Source organism: Desmodus rotundus, chromosome 2, assembly GCF_022682495.2.
Source record: "Desmodus rotundus isolate HL8 chromosome 2, HLdesRot8A.1, whole genome shotgun sequence".
In the NCBI taxonomy this organism is placed as follows: Eukaryota; Metazoa; Chordata; class Mammalia; order Chiroptera; family Phyllostomidae; genus Desmodus; species Desmodus rotundus.
This window is the reverse complement of record NC_071388.1, coordinates 51369146-51394787: the sequence shown is the minus strand read 5'-3', so window position 1 is coordinate 51394787 and position 25642 is coordinate 51369146. Positions and strand designations below refer to the sequence as shown.

The 25642-nt window shown below is 44.1% G+C and overlaps 1 protein-coding gene across 4 annotated transcripts in view; it reads left to right on the top strand.

The window, feature by feature from the left end:
• TMEM44 (transmembrane protein 44) overlaps positions 1-25642 on the top strand; it is a 66376-nt gene that overhangs the window by 21880 nt on the left and 18854 nt on the right. The window contains exon 10 of one of the 4 annotated variants that reach the window (XM_045192073.2): positions 9770-10551. The exons of 1 other annotated variant lie outside the window; for it this stretch is intronic. In XM_045192073.2, the coding sequence (XP_045048008.2) occupies positions 9770-9775 (6 nt within the window). In that variant the 3' untranslated portion in view covers positions 9776-10551. Of the gene's footprint in view, positions 1-7057; positions 7169-8265; positions 8401-9769; positions 10552-25642 lie in introns of those variants that run through there. 2 more of the 4 variants (XM_045192075.2, XM_045192072.2) reach the window with 2 other exon arrangements.

Genomic DNA, 25642 nt, shown 5'->3' with positions numbered 1-25642 from the left:
ACCAAGGCCAGGAGGTGAAGGAGCTTTGATGCAGCAGAGCACCGGTCACATGAATGCTCATTGTGAAACCCCGGCTTTGGATTGGGCAATCTTTAAGTTCCCACTTAGCAACATGACCCTAAGTGTCAAATGGTATTGTTGAAAGAAGTAGGATGAAATTAATTGTACTAGTCAAACCTTAACAGTAGAAAGGCTTCCAGCAAGAAAAGAGATGGGCCCTGATGGGTGTGGCTCAGTGGGTAGGGCATTGTCGGGCAAAGCGAAAGGTCACCAGTCTGGTCCCTGGTTGGGACACAGAGGAGAGGCAGCAATCGATGTTTTTCTTTCACATCAATGTTTCTAAACCTCTCTCCCTCCCTTCCCCTCTCTCTAAAATTAAATAAAGTCTTTTTTTTTTTAAGAAAAAAACAGAAGGGTCAGCCTCCTGCCAAATTTGCTTATTTGTTTTTTAAAGATTTGATTTATTTAGTTTTAGAGAGAGGGGAAGGGAGGGAGAAAAAACATCAATCACTCCATTGCCCCTAACACACCCCTAACTGGGGACCTGGCCCACAACCCAGGAATGTGCCCTGACCAGGAATTGAACCAGTGACCTTTTAGTTCACAGGCTGGTGCTCGATCCACTGAGCCATACCAGCCAGGGTCCAAACTTACAGTATAGAAGCTCAAGCTGCTGGGTCTGGCCAGATGCCACTCTTGGACCTCTGGCCTCCTCAGTCTCCAGAAGAATTTCCAAGCCCACTTCCCGAAACCAGGGAAGAGCCTCACTATTTCCACTTGAACCAACGCAGGTTCTCCTGACTGAGATCCTGCTTCCATCTCTCATTCATTGCTGTCTATCCAGGAGCTTCCCAGCACTTGACCCCATGGTCTCCCTGTTGTAAGACCTTCTGTGGCTCCTTCCTGCTTATAGTCTAAATCTGGACCCTTTTCCTGACCCCCAGGACCTTTAGTCATCTGGCACTGGGCCAATTCTCCAGGTTTTTCTCGAACATCTGGCCAGCTTTCTCTTCTCTGGGTTTCTTTGCTTATTTAGGTCTTCTCTTCCTGCCCTTCAAAGCACTAGCTAAATCCTGCTTCCTCCAGGAAGACTTCCCTGCATTCCAGAGTACAGTTGCTACATTTAACAGGCAAAACTAGAGGACATCCAATGAAATTTGAAAACATTATTTGTGATCTGAAGTTCAGATTTCACTGGGCACCTCATGTTTTGTCTGGCAACCCTGCTCCGGAATCAAACCGGATTATTCTGTTCACACTTCTGGCCCACCCCTAGACCTCTTCTTTAGTTTTTCTGAGAGGCATTTGAGCGGCAAGATTTCTTCCAGAAATTCAGGAACATACAATGTGATATATCAGCTATATCTCAAAAACTAGGAAAAATTAGTTTTCAAAAATGAGGGAAAAAAAAAGAAAATGAGGAACAGGAGCCAAGGTTGCCAACCTTTCCCTCTGGTGGTGCTAGGATTTATCGACCTAAAACGGTATCTGTGTCTCCTTGTGACTGGAGCTGGCGGCACTGCTCCCAACGCTGCTGCCCACCCTTTTAATGCACAGGGCTCCGCTGTCTTGGCACTTTCGCTGCAGCCTGCAGATGTACCTGAAGTGAAACTGTGTGTCATCTCCATAAAGGCAACCAGCCCCCTGTGGGTCAGAACTTCCCTCTCGCTGATCGCGTTCACGCTAGGCCTTTCACACAGCACTTCACCGCCTGTGACGCGTGTTCTCATCTCACATCCCATTTCCCCACAGCAGCCTGGGAAGAAAGAGCAGCGTGGGAAGTTTGGGTGGTTAGAGAAGGGGTAAGAAAGAGTGAGGGTTAGAACACGGTGCTTGATATAGAGTAAGTGTCAAGGAACTCCTTAAATAATTAACCAAAATATTGTGCTGGTTGGAAAAAAAATGAAATAGAAAGGATGAAATTTTGAAACATACTGGTGGAATGTTTTTTAAATTTTATTTATTGATTTTAGAGAGAGAGAGTGGAAAGGAGGGAGAAAGAGAAACATCAATTTGTTGTTCCACTTCTTTGTGCATTCATTGGTTGATTGTTGTATGTGGCCTGACTAGGGATCGAACCTGCAACCTTGGCATATCAAGATGATGTTCTAACCACCTGAGTTACCCAGCCAGGGCTACGATCAAATGTTTAAAAGTCTGTAAGGTACCACATCAAAAGGAAATCTGCTTAATAAAATTAAGAGAGAACTATGGCTGGTGTGTCTCTGGCCAGTCTTAAAACTTTGTAATCAGAAGAAACAAAAAACTTTATAATGGGTGCTGAGTGCAGCAACATCTCACCTCTCCAGTGTCAGGGAAGCCATTTCTCCCCAAGGGTAAGAGGTGGAAGCTGGACAAACGGTCTGTGAGGCACATCTAGCTCCCATGGTCTAAAATGGAAGCCTGGAAAGTGACCGTTCCCTCAGTGGCTAAGACACGCCTCAAAGTCTTCAGGAACAAAGGAGAAGTCACCTTGTCCTGTGGACAAGGGCGACAGGGTACTTCTTGGTTTCAGAAGCGTGACGAAGCGTGCTTATAGAAACGAGGTGAACTGAAGTAAGCACTCCATGCTGTGGTTCACAAACACGATGGAATTTTGGTCCTCTTTAAGGATATGTGGAAATACTCATTACATTTTAAGGAGGGACGGCCATTTGCACAGTTTGGCGTGTATGTGTATTTTTGAGGGCTATTGAGTAACTTCATAGAGGCTTTTTTGGAGAAAAAATTATGGGCAATCTTTCGGTCTTTTGAAAAAATTTCTATACAAAAGTGAACACATTTTGCTCTTGAAATGAAGAAAATACTATACAATTTTATTTATTTTTACTTTAGAGGGGTTGGGGAGAGACCTCAGTTACAAAGATTTGGGTTAATTGTACTCAGGCACACACTATCAGTAGTTCAAAAACCTAAAAAAGAAACTTTGACTACTATCTCCACTAGAGGGCACTCTTCTTAAATTTTAGATTGCTTGTGAGGTTGCAGATTTGGAAAGAAGTTTCAAGGTTTCATTTCAACCCAGTTGGGGAGACTTTTAAGATTCTTTATTTGTTTGTTTGCTCAGCTTTAAATGAATGTTTTCATTTTGGAATAATTTTAGATTTACAGAAAAGTTGCAAAGGTAGTACAGAGAGATCCTGTATACTTTTACCGTTTCCCCTAATGTTACCATCTTACAAAACCATGTTACATTGGTCAAAACTAAGAAATTAATGTTAGTACATTACTATTAACTAAACTACAGATTTCATTTAAATTTCACCAGTTTTCCATTAATATTCTGTTTCCGGTCACATTCCAGTATACACATTGTATTTAGTAATTTTGTGAACGAACAAAACACCCACCCACTATAGTGACCACAGAAAACCGTTTCTGTTTTGCCTGAATATCTGTATTTATTTGTGGGAGCTACTTAACTTTTTGAACCCCTATGTTGTCACCAACATGTCTGTCTTGTGCAATGTGTGTGGAACCATCATTTTTAGTAATTTTGTGTCTTCTCCAATTAATCTTTTCTTTTTCGGTTTATATCCCTCCAGTCAGGATGTCCTTAAAACATGAATGCTATGGAATTATTACTGATTTTGTTAGGTATAAAAATGGCATTGTACTTACAATGTTTTTAAATGTCCTTGTCAGTAAGATACATACTGAAGTATTTACAGAGGAATTTAAAATAGTGCAGACAATAAAAAAGTTGAGGAGCTAGAGCAAATAAAACAGGGTGTGTCCATGGGTGTTCATGAGGTTATGCTTTTGTTTGCGATTGAAAATCGTATCGTTCAAAAGTTGTTTTAAATGGAAATATAAGAGAACTGAACAGGAGAGGCTTGATTTTAATGTGGCAGTAATGCCGAATCCTGTGGACTCTTCAGATTGGCAGCTGCTCAACCTAATAGATATTCACAGAGCAATGGAACTGACATTTGCAGATTCATAGCTCTGTCGGAACACGTCTCCCAGGCACTGTATGCGGTGCCGGAGGACGAGAGCCAACTGCAAAGCCGCCCTTCAAGAACTGACTCAGGCAAATTTGAGGCTTGGAGTGGAACCAACCATGCAGTAAAGGTTGAGTAAAAATGAATCTTGGCTGTAGCAAATACCCTATACTTTGAAGGTGGAGATTTTATTTGCATTTCTCTTTCTTAGTTTTGTGGTTTTGAGTTGACTCACCTCTGCCATGTGATTAATAAGTGGAAGATTTATTATTATTATTACACCTGGTAATAGTAATTTCTAATAATGGTGATTTAAAAATCTGTATGGGTCATAATTTTTCCAAGGACCTGCAGCCTTCATAATTACCACAATTATCCTATTGATCACTTAACTCAAATGTAGCTGCGAGTAGCTGCTACCGTTCTGCCTGCTCTGCCTCTGCTCTCGGACCATCAAGGGGGCCTGCCTCCTGGCCCACTGAGCAGCCAGGGCCAGGTGCCCAGTTCTGCTCTGCTCTGCAATGGTGGCAAAATCTATCATATACTTTTCTGGCTCTCTTTTTATTCTGCAGCACCAGTATTGGGAAACCCTAAACTCGGAGCAGGTTTGGACAGTTGTACTCTCTATTCCAGGAGGGACTTCCTGTGGCTTGATTTTAGTTCCTGTTTTTGTTAGCCAACCCCCTGGGATGGCTGGGACAATGCCAGATACCTTTGGGGGGAAAAAGAGTGTGAAAATGAGAGGCAAGTCTTGGCATCAAGGGATTTTCCTGGTTCTCTCAGTTCGGAGTTCTTCCTGCTTTGTCTAAACCATCTAGTAGGGGCCCAGAAAAGATGTGTAACCCAAGGAAGAAACGTGGTTTGGAAAATAGGTCTATCGGCAAGAAGGATAACCGAAGGTTGCTAATGACAATGGTGCTGGGAGTGGCTGTAGTAGCTGAAGTGAACATTCTGAGGCCTTGGGCAGCTGGCTGCTCTCTCCTTGCCACCCTCACCTCCAAGTGATACACGAGCACATGGTTCTTGACAGCCACCTATGTCTGTTCTCTCCCGGACTGTTTCTGATAAGGCAGTAGATCATCTTTTGCTCAAATTCTCTTTATGCCTGGATAACAGCAATGTTTTTATTCCTTAAAATGAAGTTTTAAAACATATTATTCTGGGGAATCAGAAGAGATTTAAAATGCTTTTGAAGGCATAGCTCACTTCAGAGAGTTCACTTGATCCACGTGGTGGGCTGTTTCTATTTGCCGGAAGCTGAGTCAGGCAGGTGTAGCAAGAATTGGAGTCGTGGTTCTGAAGCATCAGAGCCAAACCGTAGGCCTCAGCCCACAGACAGGGTCTAGGGTGAGTCACCCACATCAGCCCTTTGAATGAGCACCCTGGGCCCTTCTGGTGAGGATGGTCCAGAGCACACTCAGAAATCTGATCTAGAACATGGGCCTCACCTGAGTAACAGCATTTATCACAAAGCACACTGTCTACCCTCAGAGAACAGGCTCCGACTTCAACCACAGGGCAACTGGGCCCAGAGGCTGGGCGCTGGGAAGCTCTTTTATGTGGATCTTTGATAAAGTCAGGAAGGACTTTGCTTAGAGATGTCTCCCCAAGTCTGCAGCCACAAGTGAATGAGAAGTGAGCACCGGCAGTGGCGGGCGCAGCCCCAGACAGGTACCGGGGGCTGAGCGGCACCAACTGAATCAGCTTAGCCCCTGGCCTGCAGGGCGAGCGGGGATGAGGTGGTCTTTCTAACATGATGCTGTTTTAATCACCAAGTCGTAGAACTCGGTTCAGTTATTACCAGTAACTCTCATTGAATCAGGTTCTTTCCTTCTGTCCAAAACAAAGCCATAATTTGTGTTTTACAACTGGCACAGTATGGGCACTACCTGGATCAGGGAGCCTGGAAGACCTTACCCTGAACCTCCAAGGGCTGGAACGATTGATTCAGATCAGATTTGAGTATCTGGTGGAGCATTTTTCTTGGCCTGCATGTCCACACCTGATTCTATCTTCTTGCCCAAATAGATCATCTGGCCTGTGGCTGATGGAGTCTACGTGGCCTTTGCTTGTTATTTTCTGGGTATTGTAATGCTGTCAAATGTGACCTATGACTCAGAATCATCAGTCATAGAAACTCAGAAAGAAAAGAGATCATATTACCTAGTTACTGATCCAACATCCCCACTCACATGGGGAGAAACCAAGGCCCAGAGAAGAGAGAGCAAGTTAGTGGCAGAAGGAAGACGAGCCCAACCCCCTTTGCCTCTGTGGCTAGAATCACAGTGGGGACTCCCTTCTTTTTGGCGGTGTATGCGCTTCTCTCTCTTGTCCATCATATTAGAGCAATAGGAGGGCTCTGCAAATACCTGCACCAGTGTGTGTGCTAACCTCTTTTTTTAACCTTTAACCTATTCCCGCAAATTTCAATTTCCCTTACATGTCGGAGAGCAATGAAATATTCACTGGCAGTAACCACTCTGCATTAGGTTTTAAATGTTTGTTTTGGGCAAGTCTGCTGACCTCAAGTTTAGAGGAAACACCATGGGGGGGGATGGGCAAGGACAGACCAGTGCCCTGTTCTTAAGGAGCTCATCATCTACCTGAGAGGACAAGGGGGGGATGCCCAGCAAAAGGGCAGGGCTGTCCATGCTCAGCAGCAACTGAGTGGTACAGGCAGTACAAAGAGAAGGGGGTGAGAGCTCAATGTGCTTAAGCAGTCAGGGTAGCCTTCCTGGAAGAGAAGTACTCACTTGGACCATAAAGAATGGGTTGTGTTTGCCTGGTCTTTTCCAGGAATGAGTCAGGCATGGAGGTGGGAATTAAAGAGAATATGACTCAGTCTCACTAGAGAACTTGGTGACGACAAGAACAATGAGGGTGGTGAGGGGGTAGGGCTGGTCTGTTCAGGGTAGCTGTCCACTAATTCCTTTATTTAAAGTTAGGCTTGCCCTGACAGGTCCTAGAAACACAGGCCTGGTTACCTTGCCCTTACTCATTTGTCCTTGTGTGTGCGTGGGCCATGAGAACTGGATCGGAGCTGCTGTTGGGGGGTTGTAGGAGATAAGAAGGGTCTGTTCCACTAGGGTACCTTTTCTGGCTTTTCTCCACAGTTGGCCCCTGGAGACATAAGCCTTGACAGGAGCAAAGGCAAGGTGGAGATGCTTAGATCCCAGATGCACAGGTGCTCTGTGAGGCCAGCTGACTTGACCTCTGATGAGTGACACTTTTTGGAGCCACCTCAACAGCTCAGAGCCCAAAGTCAAGTGTCAGGAACCGAGCAGGCATCAACTGGCAGTGACAGTCATGGCAGCAATTTAAGCTCTGCTGAGGCTGCCCAGCGAAGTGAGGAACCAGGAGCTGTCCTGACCGAGGCTTGTCTGTGCCATGCTCATAATTAAGATGTTGGGTCCCGTGGACAGACCTGACATGCCCAGAGTTCTGAAAACTTGAAGTTCATGCAGCACTCTTGAGAAACATAGATAATCTAAAGTTACTCTTTTCCCTTTTGATTCAGCCGTGCTCTGAACATCTGCTAGGTGCCAGGGATGAGTTCATCTAACAAATAGCTGATGTCTTTGAATCTCAGTAGAGCCCCATTCTGCAAGACCTAAGCCTAGATGAGAGGGGTGCACCCACATGCTGGGGGCCTGGGACACAACCACGGGTACTGATGGGAACTGGCTCCTGCCTTCCGCTCACCCATGTGAGTTTTCTGCTGGAGGTTAGAGATAGAGCTTCGAAAACACCACGGTAGGCAGCTGACTGACATGCCTCAGGCAGGCCACAGCTGATGGGTGAGCTTTTCATCCCCAGGGTCACAACTTTTCAGGACGCAGAAATGTACAGTCATGGATGCAGTGTGAAGATGGGGAACATGCTTAATCCGAGTGGTAACAGCAGGACAGGGGGAGGGTTCATCTTTAAAAAGGCAGGGACATGGGGAGAGGATGACATCCCTGAAGTGTGCCTTTAGCACATACCCCCTTTCTCAAGGGGCTGCTGGCTCATACTCTGAGGCACCAAAAATTGGTTGGATCCTGATGGAAATGGCCATTCACCCAAGAATATCAAATGATCTTGCCAGGTGTGGAACATCTCACTATACCTTTGTTTTGATTTCGCTATAAATTAGAAACTGCTTTTAAAAAATAAAGTCTTTAGAAAATGATCTTGCTGACTTTCAGCACCACAAACTGCTTGGGCTCCAGGTGTTGTCTGACTCCCCAGATCCCTTCATTCCAGCCTCTCTTCCCAAACTAGCTCCTATCATCAGGGTCCAGGCTTGTCTCAAAGCTGAATCCTGTGTCTCTTCTTCCAGGGTCAACTATGAAACTGGGGATTTCAGCAGCAGTTTGCCCTGATCGTTCAATGAGAATCTGCCTGTTCTGCACAGCTTGTAACTGGAGCCTTTGTGAAGAGGGGCTAACCTAAATGCCTCTCTCCCAGTAGGAGTGTCCCTGTCTCCACCCAGCTTCATCCCTAGCTGTTAGGCCAGGGGGGGTAATGGGAGTTACTTGCTCTGAAGACTCACTGAACAGTGCAGGGGTTACCTACACTGGGGAGAGGATGGGGAACAAAAGTGTAATCCTCTTCTGTCCACTCATCTGGAGACGAGAGATGGGGTCATACAGTGGTAGTTGTGCCACCTAGTTTCTGCATGGCTTGGGGCGTGCTACCTAGTCTGTATGAGCTCCTGAGGCAGACTGAGTGTAATACCTATCAAAAAAGCTTGTGGTGAAGATTAAGTGAATTATCATCTATGAAATGCATAACACAGTCCCTGATTCAAAGTAGACACTGAAGCAGGATGTTTCCTTCCTCCCTGTGCTTTCTGGCCACGGGCCCTGAAAGGCAGTTAGTAACCAAAGAATCGGGTTGGAAAAGATTTCAGTGATTTGAATCCCCTTGACAATAACCTTAATAAGTGATTACCTACCTACACCCTGCTTAAACTCCGTAAAAGAGATTTCAGCCATTTATCTCTCAAGGAAGCTTGTATCATAAGGGAGAGCTCAGATCACTAAGCTGTTCTTAAAATCCTGTCTAGGTCCCAAAGAACCAATCCTCTTCTCCCCTGCCAGTACTTCAGTATGACGAGTAGATTTATGAACTTCACCTGATGCCACACTTACATCATGCCCGTTACAATGGGGTATGAGCTTCCAGAGTCAGGAGAGGCACTGTGCCAAGGAGCATGGCTGGGGTCCAGCTCCCAGGTCTGATATTCAGTGTGATCTTGAGAAGTCATTTCTCTTTCTGAGCCACAGTTTCCTCATCTGTAAAATTAAAACTAGGCCACATTTCTTTCCTTTTCCCCCATTTGTGAATATGCCAGTGAATATTTGTTTCCTCAAAAGACTGACATCTTTATAAACTCTCAAGAACCCCATCTTTGCTTTAACATGAAGAAACCACAGCATATGACACTTACAAATTTGCAGATTCCTTCCAGGACTGAAAACTAAGAACTACAACACCTTGTTTCTAAACTTGGGGATCCTGGTCGCTTTACTTACTTTCTTAATATTCAGAGGCTCTATTATTGGCAGTTTATTTCGGTCAAGCTTCATTCTTGCTAAACCATCTCTTATATTGAAAAACATAAGAAAAATATTTTCCACGGTGCGAGAAAAAGAATCTATAAGTCACTAAGGAAAAAACAGATGTTTTAGCAGTGTGCCCAGACTAATTCACAACACTTCTAAGATTCTCTGCACTTTGTTCTCTTGATCAAGTCCCTTCTTGATAATTGCCTTCCACATTTTCCTACTATGCAGTCATTGATCTACTCTCTTCAACTTCCAACTGTTTCCCCGCCTAAGGCTTAGGTCTACGCCTTAGCAGAGGAGGCTCTGCCTTGAAGGAACACAAGAGCTTGTGTAACGTTGAAGATCTCTTGGAGTTTACGTCTATCCTGTATTATTCCAAGGATCATCATCAGACAAGAGCAGGACGTTCATAGAGAAGTTCAAAATATAGTGCTAAATCAGGTGATTTAGGGAACATCTGGTTTGCTTTTACTTTACTTCTTTGGCTTTGAAAGCCGAACAAGCCACCAGGCGTCCAGGATGGCGTCTTCTGGGCCCAGGCACTTCATTCAACAGCGCATTAACTTGAAATACCTTCAGATTAACTGAATCTGACGCTTGGAGAACTCAACGTACCCTCCCGTTTCTGCTGGAGATTTTCCACAGTCGTCAATGGCCGAAGACAGCCCAGCTCTTCCCTTCCAGGTCCTCGGGGTCTGCAGCTGGGGTTGTGGCGAGGCGCGCTCGCCCTCCCCGTCAGCCTTCACTGGGCTGGTCCAGGACTGTAGGGCGGGGCAGTAAGTGGTCTCCTGCAGCTGCGAGGGGCGTGGCCCCCACTGTTGGCACCTTCAGAACTGTATCCTGGCTCCTGCTGCCTACCTCTTCCTCAGACAAGTTGCCAAAACTCTGCGTCTTACGGGCCACTCAGCACTCCCCCGAGACTTCCGGGAAGGGAGGCTGTACTCGGCTCCGCGCCTGCGCACCCTGCCACCGCCGCAGGGGAGCCCGCGGGGCCGCCCCGCCCGCCCGGGCACTGCGGAGCGCCGCTGGCTGCGGGCCGCGGAGGCTCGCGCACCGCGGGGGGGGGGGGGGGGGGGGGGTGCTGCCCCTGCCCCGCATGGTTTCTCGGGTGCGTTCCACACCCCTAGTTTTTAAAGGGGGTAATGCCAAGGTGGTTTTACCGTTCCTAACGTATATGAGACCGCTCAACATCCTTTATAGTATTAATAATTTTCTTTGTTTTTAACTATATTACACATGCTTTTTTGAAATAAAGATAGTGCAGGTACATGGTTTTTTTGTTTTGTTTATTTAAGAGAATGAGATTGTAGCAAAAGGTTTGTAGCAAAAGGAAGAAAAATAACAGTACCTTGCTCCTCTCTTTGGCCCCGAACAGTCCTACTTCTCTGGCTACCTTTTGTTTTGTTTTGTTTTTTGAGGTGACCAGTTTTAACGTTTTTGTTTGTTCTAATAGTTTTCTCCTTTGTTTTTCCTTTTTTAAAATTGAATTTACTGGGGTAACACTGGTCAATTAAATTATATAGGTTTCAGGTGTACAATTCTATAATACATCATCTATGTATTGTATTGCGTGTTCACCCCAAGTCAAGTCTCCTTCCACCACCATTTATCCCTCCTTTGCCCTCTTCTACCTCCCCCACCCCCTTTTCCTCTGCTAATCACCACATTATTGTCTGTGTTTATAAATTTGTTTTGTTTTGTTTTCTTAATTCTTTCACCTTTTCCACCAAGCCCCCATTTAGGTTTGAACTCAAATATGCTTTCCAGCTATAAGGTTCTAGGATTATCCTTTTCGATAAAATTTTTTTAGCTCTGGTTGGCGTGGATCAGTGGATTGAGTGCCCGCCTGCGAACCAAAAAAAATTTTAATTGGATTATCTCCAGCTTCCATTAAGTGCAGGCTAATGAGGCACAGCAGCTAGGACAGGGCCACTGCTGTACTGGGACCCGTGTATTCAGAGATGTGTATTAAGAATGATCTTCATTCACACCCTAAAGGTTGCTTTGGAATCATTCAGGCCAGGGCCCCCTGGGCCATGCTGTTTCCTGAGCTAGAACCCAACTTCTGAGTCCAGCCAGTTCCAACTCATAACAGCCTTGGGGACAGCCTGGCAATTTCTACTCCTCTGCTCTGGACTTGACCTTGCCTCTCACCCTTTTGTCCCTCCTACTGGAGGTGTCTTAGCAGTTGGAGCATCTCCAGTGCAAGTCTGAGGGATTTTCTAAACCCAAAACTGGAGCAAGGGCACTTGTACACCACCACCACCACCACCACAGTCTTTCCCAGGGACCTGCCTGGCCACGTGTGAGAAGAGCCATTCCATAGGCCCTTCCTCCTGACGATCAGTTTCACTTTGTGGGATACTGTATCCTAAAGCTCTGATATGCGTGACACCTGTTCAAATTCAGGCTCTTAGCCTCCTCCCTTGGTGATTTGGGCAGGGCCTGGGAATTTTTATTAATATTATTTTAAATCCCCACCCAAGGATATGTTTATTGATTTTTTTTTAAGAGAGAGAAATACTTATGTGCGAGAGAAGCTGATCGATCATTTGCCTCCTGTACAGGCAGATAGAAGCTGCAACCTAAGAATGTGCCTTGACAAAGGATTGAACCTGCAACCTTTTGGTGTACAGGACAATGCTCCGACCAACCAAGGCCTAAGAATCTTTAAAAAGCTCCCCCATTGATTCTATTATAGGTGATCCAAGACCACTCTTTGAGAAATGCTACCCTAAGGAAATTTGTTGTTAAATTTATCTATTTGCATGAGTTGTTCTCATAAAACTATTCAGAATAGAAAAAAAAAAGTAATAAAGCCCCTAAACCTCACAGTTGGGAAAGATCAAACATTATACCGACGTTCTTCAACTTATGTTGGAGTTATGTCCTGATAAACCCATTGTAAGTTGATATGATAAGTTGAAAATGCATTTAATTCACCTAACCTATGGAACAACATAGCTTAGCATAGACTAACCTACCTTAAACATGCTCAGAACTCTTACATTAGCCTACAGTTGGGCAAAGTCATGTAACACAAAGCCTATTTTATAATAAATTGTTGCATATCTCCTGTATTTTATTGTGCCTATAGCTTTCACACCATGGTGAAATCAAACCTCCATGAGTTGAACCATCATGTAAGTTGTGGGCCATCTGTACTTTAATGAAGAAATGATATTTTTTCATTAAACTTGAAAGATCACAAAACCATAGACTGAAGAACAGACCTGAATTACTGTGAAATAATCTAGTCTAGTGTGTGAGTGGCTTGCTGTCTCACAACATGAATTCCCAGCTCTAACACGGTTAAAAAAAAAAACCAAAACAAACTACAGTATCAAGTAACAAAAGTGGAACACGAGAGTGTGTGCCTCTATTAGCAGTTATTTAAGAAAAACACTGTTTACTAATTAGATCAGAAAAGTCATATAAGTCATGATTAAGACTTTCCATTGTAGAGGGTTGATGTGGATTCTTGTAATAGTGGTTTCTTGAAAGTGGAAGTAGTTAAGTATATCCCCCAAATTAAAATTTTCTCCCCCTAAATTCCCTGTTCTTTAAAGCTTGTAGCACAAACACCTTTTATTCCAAGAGCACCCCTTAGCTCTAGCAGCTACTGTAGTTCCAGCTCATTGCTAATCATGTCCCATGAGACCAGAGAAGACCAAATAGAAACTGCTCCCGAACCAGGGAAAATAGGCAGGAGATAGCCCCCAGGGGAATGCGGCAGCTTAATTACTATTTAAAAACAGGACAGAAAAAACAATAATATAAAAGCAGGATAGGAAAATTAAAAGGACAGATTTTCTTTAGAGTTATTAGTATAAATAAGAAAAGAGGCATATGAAAAAGAAAACATGTGACTTTGTTGTGGATGTTTATGAATTTTATATTTTTTAATGCTTTTTGGTACTTTATAAACTTTTTCAATTAATATATATTATATAACTAGACAAAACAAAGAAATTGATTAATACATATATGCTCCCTCAAATAAAATCTGCATGAATATTAGGAAATTCATATGTAACTGTATTGTGTATTGGTACATATATATATAGATAGATAGATAGATAGATAGATAGATAGATAGACATTTTTTTCCCACTACTTTTAGAGAGAGACAGAGGAAGAGAGAAACACTGACTGGTTGCCTCCCATATGCACCAGAGACCAGGGATCAAATCCACAGCTCAGACATGTGCCCTGAGAGGGAATCAAATCTTTTGGTTACAGAAATGAAGCTCCAACCAGCTGAGCATGCCAGCCAGGGCTGGTGCATCTATTTTTATCTTGCTCTCTGTGTGTATGTGGAAATATATTTCCTTTATAGATCTTTTCTATAATGAGTATGTATTTCTCTTAAAATTAAATGAAAACAAACAGAAAAAGTGATTCACACTTATGATAGACAAGGACCTCAATAGTTGCTAAAAGAATTGGGTGAGCCCTGATGGGTGTGCCTCAGTGGGTTGGGTGTCACGCCGCAAATTCACAAACCGAAAGGTTTGTTTCTCAGTCGGGTCTCTTGTACATCACTGTTTCTCTCCCTTTCTTTCTCCCTCTCTTCCCCTTGCTCTAAAAAATAAATAAGTAAAATCTTTAAAAAAAGAAAAAGAATTGAGTGAAAGATAGTTGGGAATAGGATATTCATACAGTTTCAAAATACCACCATACAGATTCCTTTATTAATTCCAAATGGAGAAGCATTTGAGATCTTGATTCCCAGCTTGTCATTAGTTTTGGTTCAAATAAATTCTTATAATTTTTTTAAATTACAAATGGAAATTGTTTCTTTACAATTATGAAATCTGGAGGATATCACTTTAAATAAGTAATCAAGTTTACATCAACAAATTGGAGTAAATTGACAACAAGCACCTTCTGGTGTAATATCCTGAGCAGGATACAATACCACGTATGAAATATCCTTCTTTTTAATCCTCAGCTGAGGATATATTTATTAATTTTAGAGAGAGGGGAAAAGAAAGAGAGAGAGAGGGAGAAACATTGATCTAAGAGAGAAACACTGATTGGTTGCTTCTTGTACAGAGCCCAACTGGGGATCGAACTTGCAGCCTAGGTATGTGCCCTGACCCAGGATCAAACCCATAACCTTTTGGTATATGGGGCGATGCTCCAACCAAGTGAGTCACCCAACTAGGCCACATGTGAAATATTCTTGCCAAAGTATTCTACTTGGGATCTATTTTTTGTGGAAACAATCAGACAAATCACAGGACATTGTGAAATCAGAAAAGTCAGCGTTCCTGCTGCCTGTCACTACCAGAAAGAACCAATAAGTAGAGACAACGATTGAATCTTTATGGGTGCTTTATTCAGATGCCAGCAGTCTGAGAAGTTGGTGGGTTATGTGCCCTCAAAACCTGTCTTAACATCTCATCTCAAGACCTTTTCATAAGGAGAAGAAAAGGGTAGGTAAGGGATTTGGGGAAAAGTTTAGTCAGATGGGAGTTGCAGTCCATGTATATTTTCCTAGTATTTCTTTATCTGCTGATCCATAATTCTTTATCTTCATCACTGAGTTCCCTCCCTGGAACACAGTGGCTCAGCTACCGTCCATGGCTTGCAGACACCCTAGGGCACAAAGGTTGAATTGCTGTCCACCTCCTGGAATCCCATAGGTCTTGTGCTGTTTTCCAGTTCTTGGAACAACTACATTCCACATGCATTAATCACTTAACCCTGTCAACTATAACTACAGTTACAATTTTTAACTACTGAGTTTCCTTACACATTAATCATTTAAGCCTGTCAACTATAACTGCAACGAAAATCTTTAACTCTTGGTACCCTTATCCATTCTACAAAAAAAAATCCTTTGATTTTTAAAATGTCAATGTCATGAGAGAAAAAGAAAAGACTAGCTAACTGTTCTAGTTTAAAGAGAGTCTAAAGGGAGGAATGGGAAGCTCTATGGGGTTACTGAGGCAACTGAGGGAATTTGAATATGTACAGTATATTAGTTAACAGTGTTTAATTTCTTTTTTGACCCCCTTCACCCATTCTTTCTTCTCCCAACCCCTTTCATAACCACCAATCTGTTCTCTGATTCTGAGTTTGTTTTTGTTTTGTTTTTCATTTGTTTTGTGTTTTTTTAGACATAAGACTCTTAATAGACATAAGAACATGTCATTTGCTAGTCATTTTTACTATTTTTGTGTAGATTTGCAAAATTGTTTTGAAAAATAATTTCAACGCATTCAATTTAATCTAACTTAAATTTTAGCTAACAAAACAGAACAAACATGCTCCACTACCTGATAGAAGTCTGAATGGCCAAAACACAACAACAAAGCAATTCATTAGGCAACTAAATGTTATTAAGGAACATGTGGTTTTCCAATGCGTCACATAATAATAATTAACATTTGTTGACAAGTAATTAGTGTCACAAATCTCTACATTTTTAAAACTCATTTAATCCTAACAAAACTCTAAGAGCAGCATTATTATTCAATTTTATAAATAAAGAATAAGTCCTGGCTGGGGGCTCAGTTTGTTGGAGCATCGTCCCCTACACCCAAAGGTTGTGGGTTCAATTTCCGGTCAGGGCATATGCCTAGGTTGTGGGTTTGATCACCAGTTGGGGCACGTATGGGAGGCAACTGATCAATATTTCTCTCTCACATAAATGTGCCTCTCTCTTTCCCTTACTCTCTCTCTCTCTCTGAAAAAAAAAATCAATAAATAAACATATCCTTGGGCCCCTAACTAGTGTGGCTCAGTGGGTTGGGCATTGTCCTGCAGACCAGAAGGTTGTTGGTTTAGTTCCCCACCAGGGCTCACGCCTGGGTTGCAGGCCCGGCCCCTGGTTGGGGGGGTGTGAGAGGCGACCATTAGATATTTCTCTGTTTCTGTCCCTTTCTCCCTCTGCTCCCCTCTCTCTAAAAATAGTAAATAAAATCTTTAAAAAATATATCCTTGGGTGAGGATTAAAAACAAAATTTTTTTTAAATGAGGAATATGAGGCACAGAGAAGACAAGAAACCTAGCTGAAAGCCGCACAGCTGTCAGGAGGTGAAGCTGGTATTCAAAGCCAGAGCTCCTACTCTTAGCCCCTATCTATACACAGTAAGTAACTTATTTAACTACTAAATGTCAGTCTCCTTACCCAAGCTGACAAACGTAAAAATAGATGAAAAAATGGGAAATAAAGCTCAATTAAATGGCAAATAATCAAAAATCTGTTTTTAGGGTGATAAAGTATCACATGTTACTTAAGAAGCTGAATATTCTTCTAGTAATAAATTGCTTTGTCTAAAAGCCTTTTGAGACTTATTTTCTAATATAAAAACTTATTTCTTAATATAAAAACTGATTTTTAAAGATATAAGAAACATTACAGTAAGCAAACATAACTACTTACTGCGTGTAACTATTAAAGTTTTAAAAATATATACATTCCTTTAGCTCAGGTCTTTTCTCAACATCCTAAAAACATGGGCATACAACAAAATTTTAAAAAGCAATGGATTGAGTAAGCAAATATGTTTCCTACTTAAAAAACAACATATTCTGTAAAAATAATAATCCTAGCAATACTGTATCATTGCCCCAATAACCCTACATTAATTTGGGCACTTAATTTACAATATATTTTCAGCTGTTTTTCAACTTTCAAAACTAGCAAAGACATTTGAACTCAAAACAAATTTTTATGTTGTACAAAGCAAAATCACTAAGACAACCAGTGAACAGCATGGCTTATGTTATTTTCCTTTCTGAATAAACAACTATTTCTTTGGAAATCTCTTCCCATTTAAATTTTGTGGAACAAAGGTAAACTACATAAAGTCTACCAACATTGGCAAAAGTAACGTGTTGTTCAATATGTCCATTGGGGCAAGGGTAGCAAATAAAAATTTTAATCACATAGAGCCCACCTTCCACTTGCTAAATTAAGAAATTATTCATAATTCAAAGTCCCCTTCCATCCTCACCTTGAATATTTTGTCAAAGTAGCTAACATTAATTTGAGCTACTTTATTTTTTTCAAGATTTTATTTATTCATTTTTAGACAGAGGGGAAGAGAAGGAGAAAGAGAGGGAGAGAATTAGCAGAGTGTCATTGCCTCTCGAGCACTGGAGAGCTGGCCTGTAACCCAGGAGTGTGCCTTTGGTTCGTTGTAGCCGAGCTCAATCCACTGAACTACACCAGTCAGGGCTAATCTGAGCTACTTTATTTTGAATTCTAATTGATTAGAATGCTGCCTGGTGGGAGGCACGGGGCGCTAGGGCCCAAATAATCTAGCAGGGATGTCAAACTCATTTTCACTGGGGGCCACATCAGCCTTGCGGTTTGCCTTCAAAGGGCCGGATATAATTTTAGGACTGTGTAAATATAAGTACTCCTGAACAGCTGCCGCCGGGTAGAAACGAGGTGCCGGGCCAGATAAAACAAGGTGGAGGGCCGGATTTGGCCCGCAGGCCTTATGTTTGCCACCTGTGAATTAGAGGATCCCAACCTGGAGGTGGTCTAAAGCTTGCAGGATGGAGTGGATTTAATTAACTCAAGAAATGGCCAGTAGAGACCCTTTCCAGTTGTGAGCAAAATCAGCAGAGGCTGAGAGCCATTGTTTCATTTCTTGAGAGTGATAATAGGATTATGGTTTTATAGGAGAATGTCCTATTCCTAGGATATAAAGCTGAACTATTGAGGAGAAAAGCATCATAACTAGGCAACTTTAAAATGGTTTAACAGGGATTTTTTAAAAAAGTATGTATTTGTGGGGGAGGGACAAACTTTCCTCTATCCTTAAGGTCCTTCTGGCTGATCTAATAATCAAATAGACAGGAGATAGATTAGCAGGAGAAAATAACCACATGTGATACATACATGTATTACACATGGTTATATATATGGGAACCCCACATACCTGAGAGAGTCAGAGACCCCACAAGCAGGAGCGCTTCAGAGGTAGAAGAGGAACGAGGGTATAGAAGACATGCTGAGTTAGGGATGAGATAAGGCACCCTGGGGGCTTCAGAGGGTCATTGCAGGATGGTGAGAACAGATGTTTAGTAAACAGAAGTTGCCCTGCCCTATAAATAGGTGGAAAGAAGTTACCTCTGATAATATCTATTATGGGCAAGGCCCGTGATTCAAACTCTTCTAGGTAGTTTGAGGGTTGGGGCGGGGGTGGGGGGGTCGGGGGGGTTGGAGTTTCTCTTGAGCTTGTGACTAAAGTGGCCTTTAGCTCAAGACAATCCGCATACCACAGAGACACGTCTTGGGGTGACTTGTTCCGGAGCCCCACATATTTTCAGGTATGTACAGAGAGAGAAAGAGCAAATATGACAAAAATGGGAACAGGTGGTGAATCCAGGTGAATAGTGTAAGCATGTTCATTGTCCTTTCAGCTTTTCTGTGGTTTCAAGTTTTTCAGAGAACAATGCTGGGGGAGAACGTCCGGGAGTAAAGGCTCTCACAGCCAGCCCCACCCACCAGGAGGTGGCTCTCCATCACACTCACCAGTGAGGACCCTGAAATCCCTGGGCTTTGCCGAGGAAAGAGCTGGCTAACTGCTTTTAAAGCAGCTTCCCAGTGTGGCCAGATTCTGCTAATTGTGGGATTAAGTCAGGCCACAAAGGGTGGACAGATTACAATTTGTCTAGTATTGAGAAAAAAATAGGTCCTATATCTTAGACAACCATGATAAGGCACCTCCGTGGATATGAGTAATGGTCGGACCCAGGGGATGAACCCGGGCTAAGAAATCTGGACAATGGAAAGCCTGGATCACCGTGACAAGGAAATTCTTCCCTGAATTGCCTTTTCCTATTGAGATAAGATAGTACACAATAAAACGCCAGGCTCAGATGTGCTACCACCAATCCCAGCGGGAGCAGCCTGCGGAGCTCAGGCCAGAGCACTTGAGTGCCTGGCGCTGCCGCATCTGGGTGGTCTCCAGAGGGTTTGCTCTGTCCTGCCACAAGCGGGTCAAATTCTTTGCCCTCAGGCCCAGAAGGCCTGGGGGAAAGTCCTGATCCCAACCCTCTCCAGCTGTGAGACTGATCCCTTTATCCTTGTTCATGCAAAGAACGTTTACTCCTCTCCTACCTGCCTTACTGATGGACTGCACAAACTGAAAACAAACGATGAAAGGGCCTTTTCGCCTCACAAAGGCCATCCACACGTCAGTCACTAACATTACTTCCTAGACACGAAGCAATTCATTTTGCAGCTTCCCCCAATTTTAGGTCCAATTCCCCTGGGATGACTCTTGGGCCCAGAGTACATTTTCATCAGGAGGTGGTATGAGTAAAGCCCTTCAAACTTCTGAGGAGGCAGGATTGAAATAACTTTGAGATGATGCTCCACTTCCTCCTGAGCAAGCAGAGAGTGGCAGAGGATGTTACCCCTTTGATTTGCCTTAATTGGGAAATAGATCCCCACAGGCAATCAGTGACTCACCCAACTGTCCGGAGTGAGTCAGTCCTAGATGAGTGAGCGCTGGCAGGCCTCTGCTGGAGCGCAGCCAGGGAGGGGAAGCAAGCCTCCACAGTCCAGGACCGCGGCCTTGGCGATGCAGGGGCAGCAGAGCAGTGCTGACAGAGTGGGCTGGGAGCAATGCTTTTGATTGGCTTTCAGGAGGAGAGGTCTGAGCTGGAGGGTATGTGCTCCAGAGACAGAGTTTTAACTCAGTGCAAGGGATAACCTTCCTCTTGCCCTGTCCAGGCTGCTGTGGTTACTGGGAGCTCTCTAACACTAGAGTGGTTCCATCACCCCTCCTCTAAGATGTCTTGGGGCAGATGCCTCCTTGACCAGAGAGCTGGATCAGATGATATGCCAGGGCTCTTCCAACCTTAAGAATCTGAGCTATTTTTGTCTAGCAGTGAATTTGAATTAACTCATTCTCTGCTTACTGGCCATGTGACTTTGGACGTTTATTAGCTGTGTGAGTCTTAGTTTTCTCAGCTGTAAAATGAGATTGTTAACACCTACACTACTTATTTCATAGGATTGTTTTAAGCATCAGCAGGGATAATAAATGATTCTTGGTGAAATCATAAATGTTCTCACCTCTTTCTCAATCTTCTGCCCACAGTTCCAGGTGACCACGCCAGTGCCTGGACTGGCTGTCCCACTGAGCAGAGCAAAGGTCACATGTGCTCAGGGGTCAGCACTGAATTAGATTTCACCAGCCATCTCCCTCTGTGGGTGCTCCTTTGCCCTCTTTGTCCTCCTTATCCCCCTACCTTTACTCTTCCCTTCTTTCTTTCCCTGATGTTCATTCGCTAGCACTTTCTGAGCAGTTTCTATGTCCCAGAAACTCTGCTGGGCCAGGGGAGTGAGTAAACAACACCTATCCCCGCAAGAGGGTCTTGCGTGGTGGGGGCAAGAACAGAGAAGGGACAGGTGAGTGGTGCTTTCAGGGAGGTTTGGGCTGTGGGCCGACAAGGGGCAGTTCTTTGGCCAGGGCGAAGCTGGAGGAGGGGAAGCCAGACAGCAAAGTGTCCACCAAGAATGAGACGTCTGAGCCTGTCTTTGAAGAACAGGTCTGATTGTCCAAGGAGAGAAGGCAAGGGGCGGGCATAAACAAAGTGCACAGTGTGAGTCCCGGACTTGTGGGCTTTGCTTCTCGGCCCTAGTCCTCACTCCCTCTGGTTAGCGCCCACACACAGCTTGTTTTTACTCATGAGGATTTGAACACTAGAAACAGTTTCTGGAAACACCGCTGCCTGCTCACTGGGGGCTGTGAAATATTCCCGTGAAAAAAAGGCAGCAGTTCTCAACCTTGACTGTGTGCCAGTCACCTGTGGTTTGCTTTTGGTTTTCGCGTTGTCTCACCCTTCGTGTATTCCGCTTCAGCAAATCTGAGACAGGGCTCCTGGAGCTGGCATGCTCTGCTCTCACAAATCTGGAGGCAGAGGCACTGTCGCATCATCTGTGTTTTTTCAGTTCCTCACTGCAGACTGCATGTGCTTTCTTACAGGAAGCCCGGTATCCTCCAGTAAAGATTCCGACCTAGCTTCAGTTTTCTGAGAACCCTACAGGCTTAGAAGTTTCAAAAAGTGAAGGAGCTGTGATGGAAATAGGTAGGATTAGTCCGGCCTCCGTTCCCAGAGGGAGAGAGTGGATGAGGAGCAGTGCCCTGCTTATCTTCCCTGTGCCCCACTTTCCTCATCTGTGAAACGGGGATACAAAGTTCTCGCCTGATAAGTCCGTGGTGAAGACTAAAAGACAAGAGAACATAGTAGCGTGTAGTGAGCGCTCGAAAGATGATGGCCGTTGTTGCGGAGGCAGCAAGGCCTGCACTGTGGTTCAGGGTGTGGGCTCCAGAGCCAGACGGCCTCGGTCACAGCCTGGCAGCTACTCTAGATTCCCCGTGCCTCAGTTTCCTTCTGTGTACAATAGGGGTGATGATAACTCCATCACAAAACTGTTATTAAATGAATGAGTAAGTGTAAGGCACTTACATCAATGCTGGGCAAATAACACCAAAGAAATATTAGCAGTTATCATTCTTCTATGACTACTCGTGGCCTCATGGTGTCAGTGTTGGACACTGGTCCTACCTTGGCCTCAGCTGGTGCCCACCAGCTGTGTCTAGCAGCCTTTCAGGCCATGCTGTGGCCCTCAGGGAAGGGACCACTGCCACCACTTTGCTAACTGTGGCCAAGTGTGCCCCAACTTAGTTTCCTTAGCAGTTCACCTGTGTAGCCCCCTCCCAAGACACCCGCTGGACCTGCAGTGCCGAGTGGGTCCCAGCTCCAGCTCCAGCTCCACTGTGGGCGGAGCCGGAGTCTCCACTCTCCCCATCCTCCCCACAGAGATCCACTCTAGGGGCTGCAGCTTTCCTTCCACCGTCTTGGAGCCTAAAGAGTCCGAGTGTGTCCCTCTCCCCAGTGAGGCCACCCTTTTAAAGAAAGTTACCAGGGCAAGTCCTGGGGTTCCCACACCCCACTTTGTTCACAAGGCCATCTGTTCTCTGTGGCCCCATGTGATTGCCCCTCCTTAGGGAAATTCCCCAAGAGGTTACCAGGTGCCAACACGTACCCTTTTGGCAGGCAATTCTAAGGCATGTTTTTTGCTTTTTAGAGAAGAGGAGGGAAACCCACACATCTAATCTCTGCTTGGAAACCATATTAGGTGTAATTTTTTTAAGACCCCATGCATGATTCTCACATGTAGCCAAGGAAGAGAATCATGGAAGTGGGAAGACTGAGACCTACTAGTTATTCAACTCACCGGTGCAAGTGGAAGGCTGTGCACTTCTTCCCTGGGGGCTGGCATCCCTCAGAACATCACGATTCTAGAATACCGGAGCTAAATTTGCCTTAAGAGATCAGCTGCCTCAGTGATTCTCAAATTCAGTGTGCAGCAGAATCCTGGGTGGTCTGCTTATCATACACATTCTCAGCCTTGCCGATTCAATAGGTCTGATGGACGAGTAGAGAGGAATCACAAGCTCTATTGGGCCACGGAGAGGGACCCAGGGAGGGTGTGGGCAAAGGGGGGGCAGTGAGGGCTGCCCACATAGTCATGCCCAAGCAGGGAGTTATGAAAGGCAAGGGTGGCGCCTCACAGGTGAGATCAGACACGAGGGGCTTGTCATCAGAGGCTGGAAACAAAATACAGTTCTCAAAGTTCAGTCTGAAATCTCTTGCCAAATAATATATCCCCTATCTGGCTACTGGGGCATATTTTCAGATGGAAGAACATGTATGTTCAAAGCAGGAATCCCGATATCAGAGCTCTCCGTGGGAGCGGAGATGAACCCTTGGGAATAGAAGCCAGGAAGACAATTGCTGCCAATGGTCTGCGAGGAAAGCCTTGGGCTCCGATGACCTCATGGCTCTTTTCTGTCGCCGGTGACCAGACACTCCCTTCCCCTCTGCCCACCTCCACCCACAGGCATATCAGACAGATGACCACATGAGCTCAGGGGAAAAGTGTTCCCATCGATAACACATGTTCTCACGTGCTGCCGCTGCCACTAGCCTCCTCTCCCAAAGTGGAGTGATATCAGGCTGAGCAAGCCTCCCTGGAGACACAGGAATTTTGAAAGTTGGATAAGGTCAAAGGCTTGTTCTTGCGTTGAATTCTTTGGGTAAAAAGAAACCTTCAGCTCTGACAGCTCAAGTCACAGTTGCCCCTGGCTCCCTGCATGTGGTTTCTCTGAGCAGTGTTCATGGTGAGAGGCAAAAGAATATTTCCATCTGTCCCCAGAGGAGTCAGCTCCTCAGCCTGTCCAGCCATTAAGAAGGCAATTACCTAATCTAACTGGGCTTTAGCGCTCTCCTCCAGAGCCCACACCTCAGAAGGACCCTCCTGCTCCTCTCTGCATTCCATCAGTGACCCTGCAGTGTCTCCTGACTCCCAAAGAACTCGGCGATAAAGAACTCAGGATTCCCAGCATGCCCCAAAATTCCTTTCCCCACATTGTCATGCCCTCAAACCTCTGACCGTTCCCCAACCTTCCCAGCCTCCCACTTGGCTAAATATTTGGGAGCTGAAACAATAGCCTTACTGAAGCAGTGGTGGGCAATTACTGGAAAAGTCATGTGATTGTCCAAATTGAACCAATTTGTCAAAGACCATTTTCCTTTCACTCATCACCTCCTCCACACCCCACGATAAGATAGGGTCCCCAGAGCACAATAATCCTTTCCTGAGATACAATGACAGACTCCTGAGAAAAGAAACAAAAGTGAGGCTAATTTTGGCTTTTCTGGGATTGAAGAAAAGCAGGCAGGCCTGGTCCAGCTTGAGGAAGCCAGGGTGGGCCTGGTTCCTTTGCTCCAGGGTATCTGCTTAGATCACCAGGGATTTAGAAAACAATGCTAGAGGGGAGGGGGTGATGGGAACCCAGGCCTGGCCCTGGCTGCAGCTGGAGTGAGTCTTATCCAGGCTCTGAGAACCTCTAAAGTGACAACGCATGGCTTGAGATTTGAATTTTTTAACTGTGAACTCCTCACGACTCCCCCTCCCCCAATTAAATAATTATTTATTTTATTTTAGTTTTTAAAAATATTTTTCTATTTTTTAATTACAGTTGACATACAATATTATATTAGTTCCAGGTGTACAACCCTGTGATTAAACATTTATATAGCTTCTAAAGTGATCACCTTGATAAATCTAGTGTCCAGATGACAATACACACAGTTATTACAATATTGTCGACTGCGTTCCCTACGCTGGACTTACATCCCCATGACAATTCCATAACTACAGCAATTTGTACTTCTTAATCCTCTCACCTTTCTCGCCCAGTCCCCCAAGACTTCTTCTATTCGGCAACTGTCAAAGTGGTCTCTGTATCTATGAGTCTGTTTCTGTTCTGCTTCCTCTTTTCTTTTGCTTTTTAGATTCCACATATAAGTGAAATCATATGGCATTTGTCTTCTCTGTCTGACTTATTTCAATCAACACAGTATGCTCTCAGTCTCCCATGCTGTTGCCGATGGCAAGATTTCATTCTTTTTTATGGCTCTCATATTCCATTATTTATATATATATGTACACACACACACACACACACACACACCAATTCTTTTTTATCCATTCAACTATTGTTGGACACTTAAGGTGCCTCCATACCTTACCTATTGTAACTAGTGCTGCAATGAACATATGGACATATATATGTATGTCTTTTCTATTTAGTATTTTGGGTTTCTTCAGATAAATACCCAGAAGTGGAATTGCTGGGTTCTTCTTTGTCTCTTGTGATAGCCTTTGTTTTATTTATTTGTTTGTTTGTTTACTTACTTACGTATTTATTTTTAATTCTCAACTTAGGACATACTTATTGATTTTAGAGGAAAGGAAAGGGAGAGGGAGAGGGAGGGAAACATTGACCTGAGAGAGAAACATCGATAGGTTGCCTCTGGTATGTACCCAGACAGGGACTAAACCTGCAACCCAAGCTTGTGCCCTGAATGGGAATCGAACCAGTGACTTTTAGCTTTGCAGGATGATGCACAATCAACTCAGCCACACCAGTCAGGGCAAGAATCTTGTTTTGTTACATGTTTAGCTACCACATGTCTTTTGATTGGATCGTTTAACCATTCTCATTTAAAGTAATTGTTGATAGACATGTGTTTATTGCCATTTTATTATTCATTTTTTTAAATCTTTTCTTCCCTTCCTCTTCTTAAAGACAA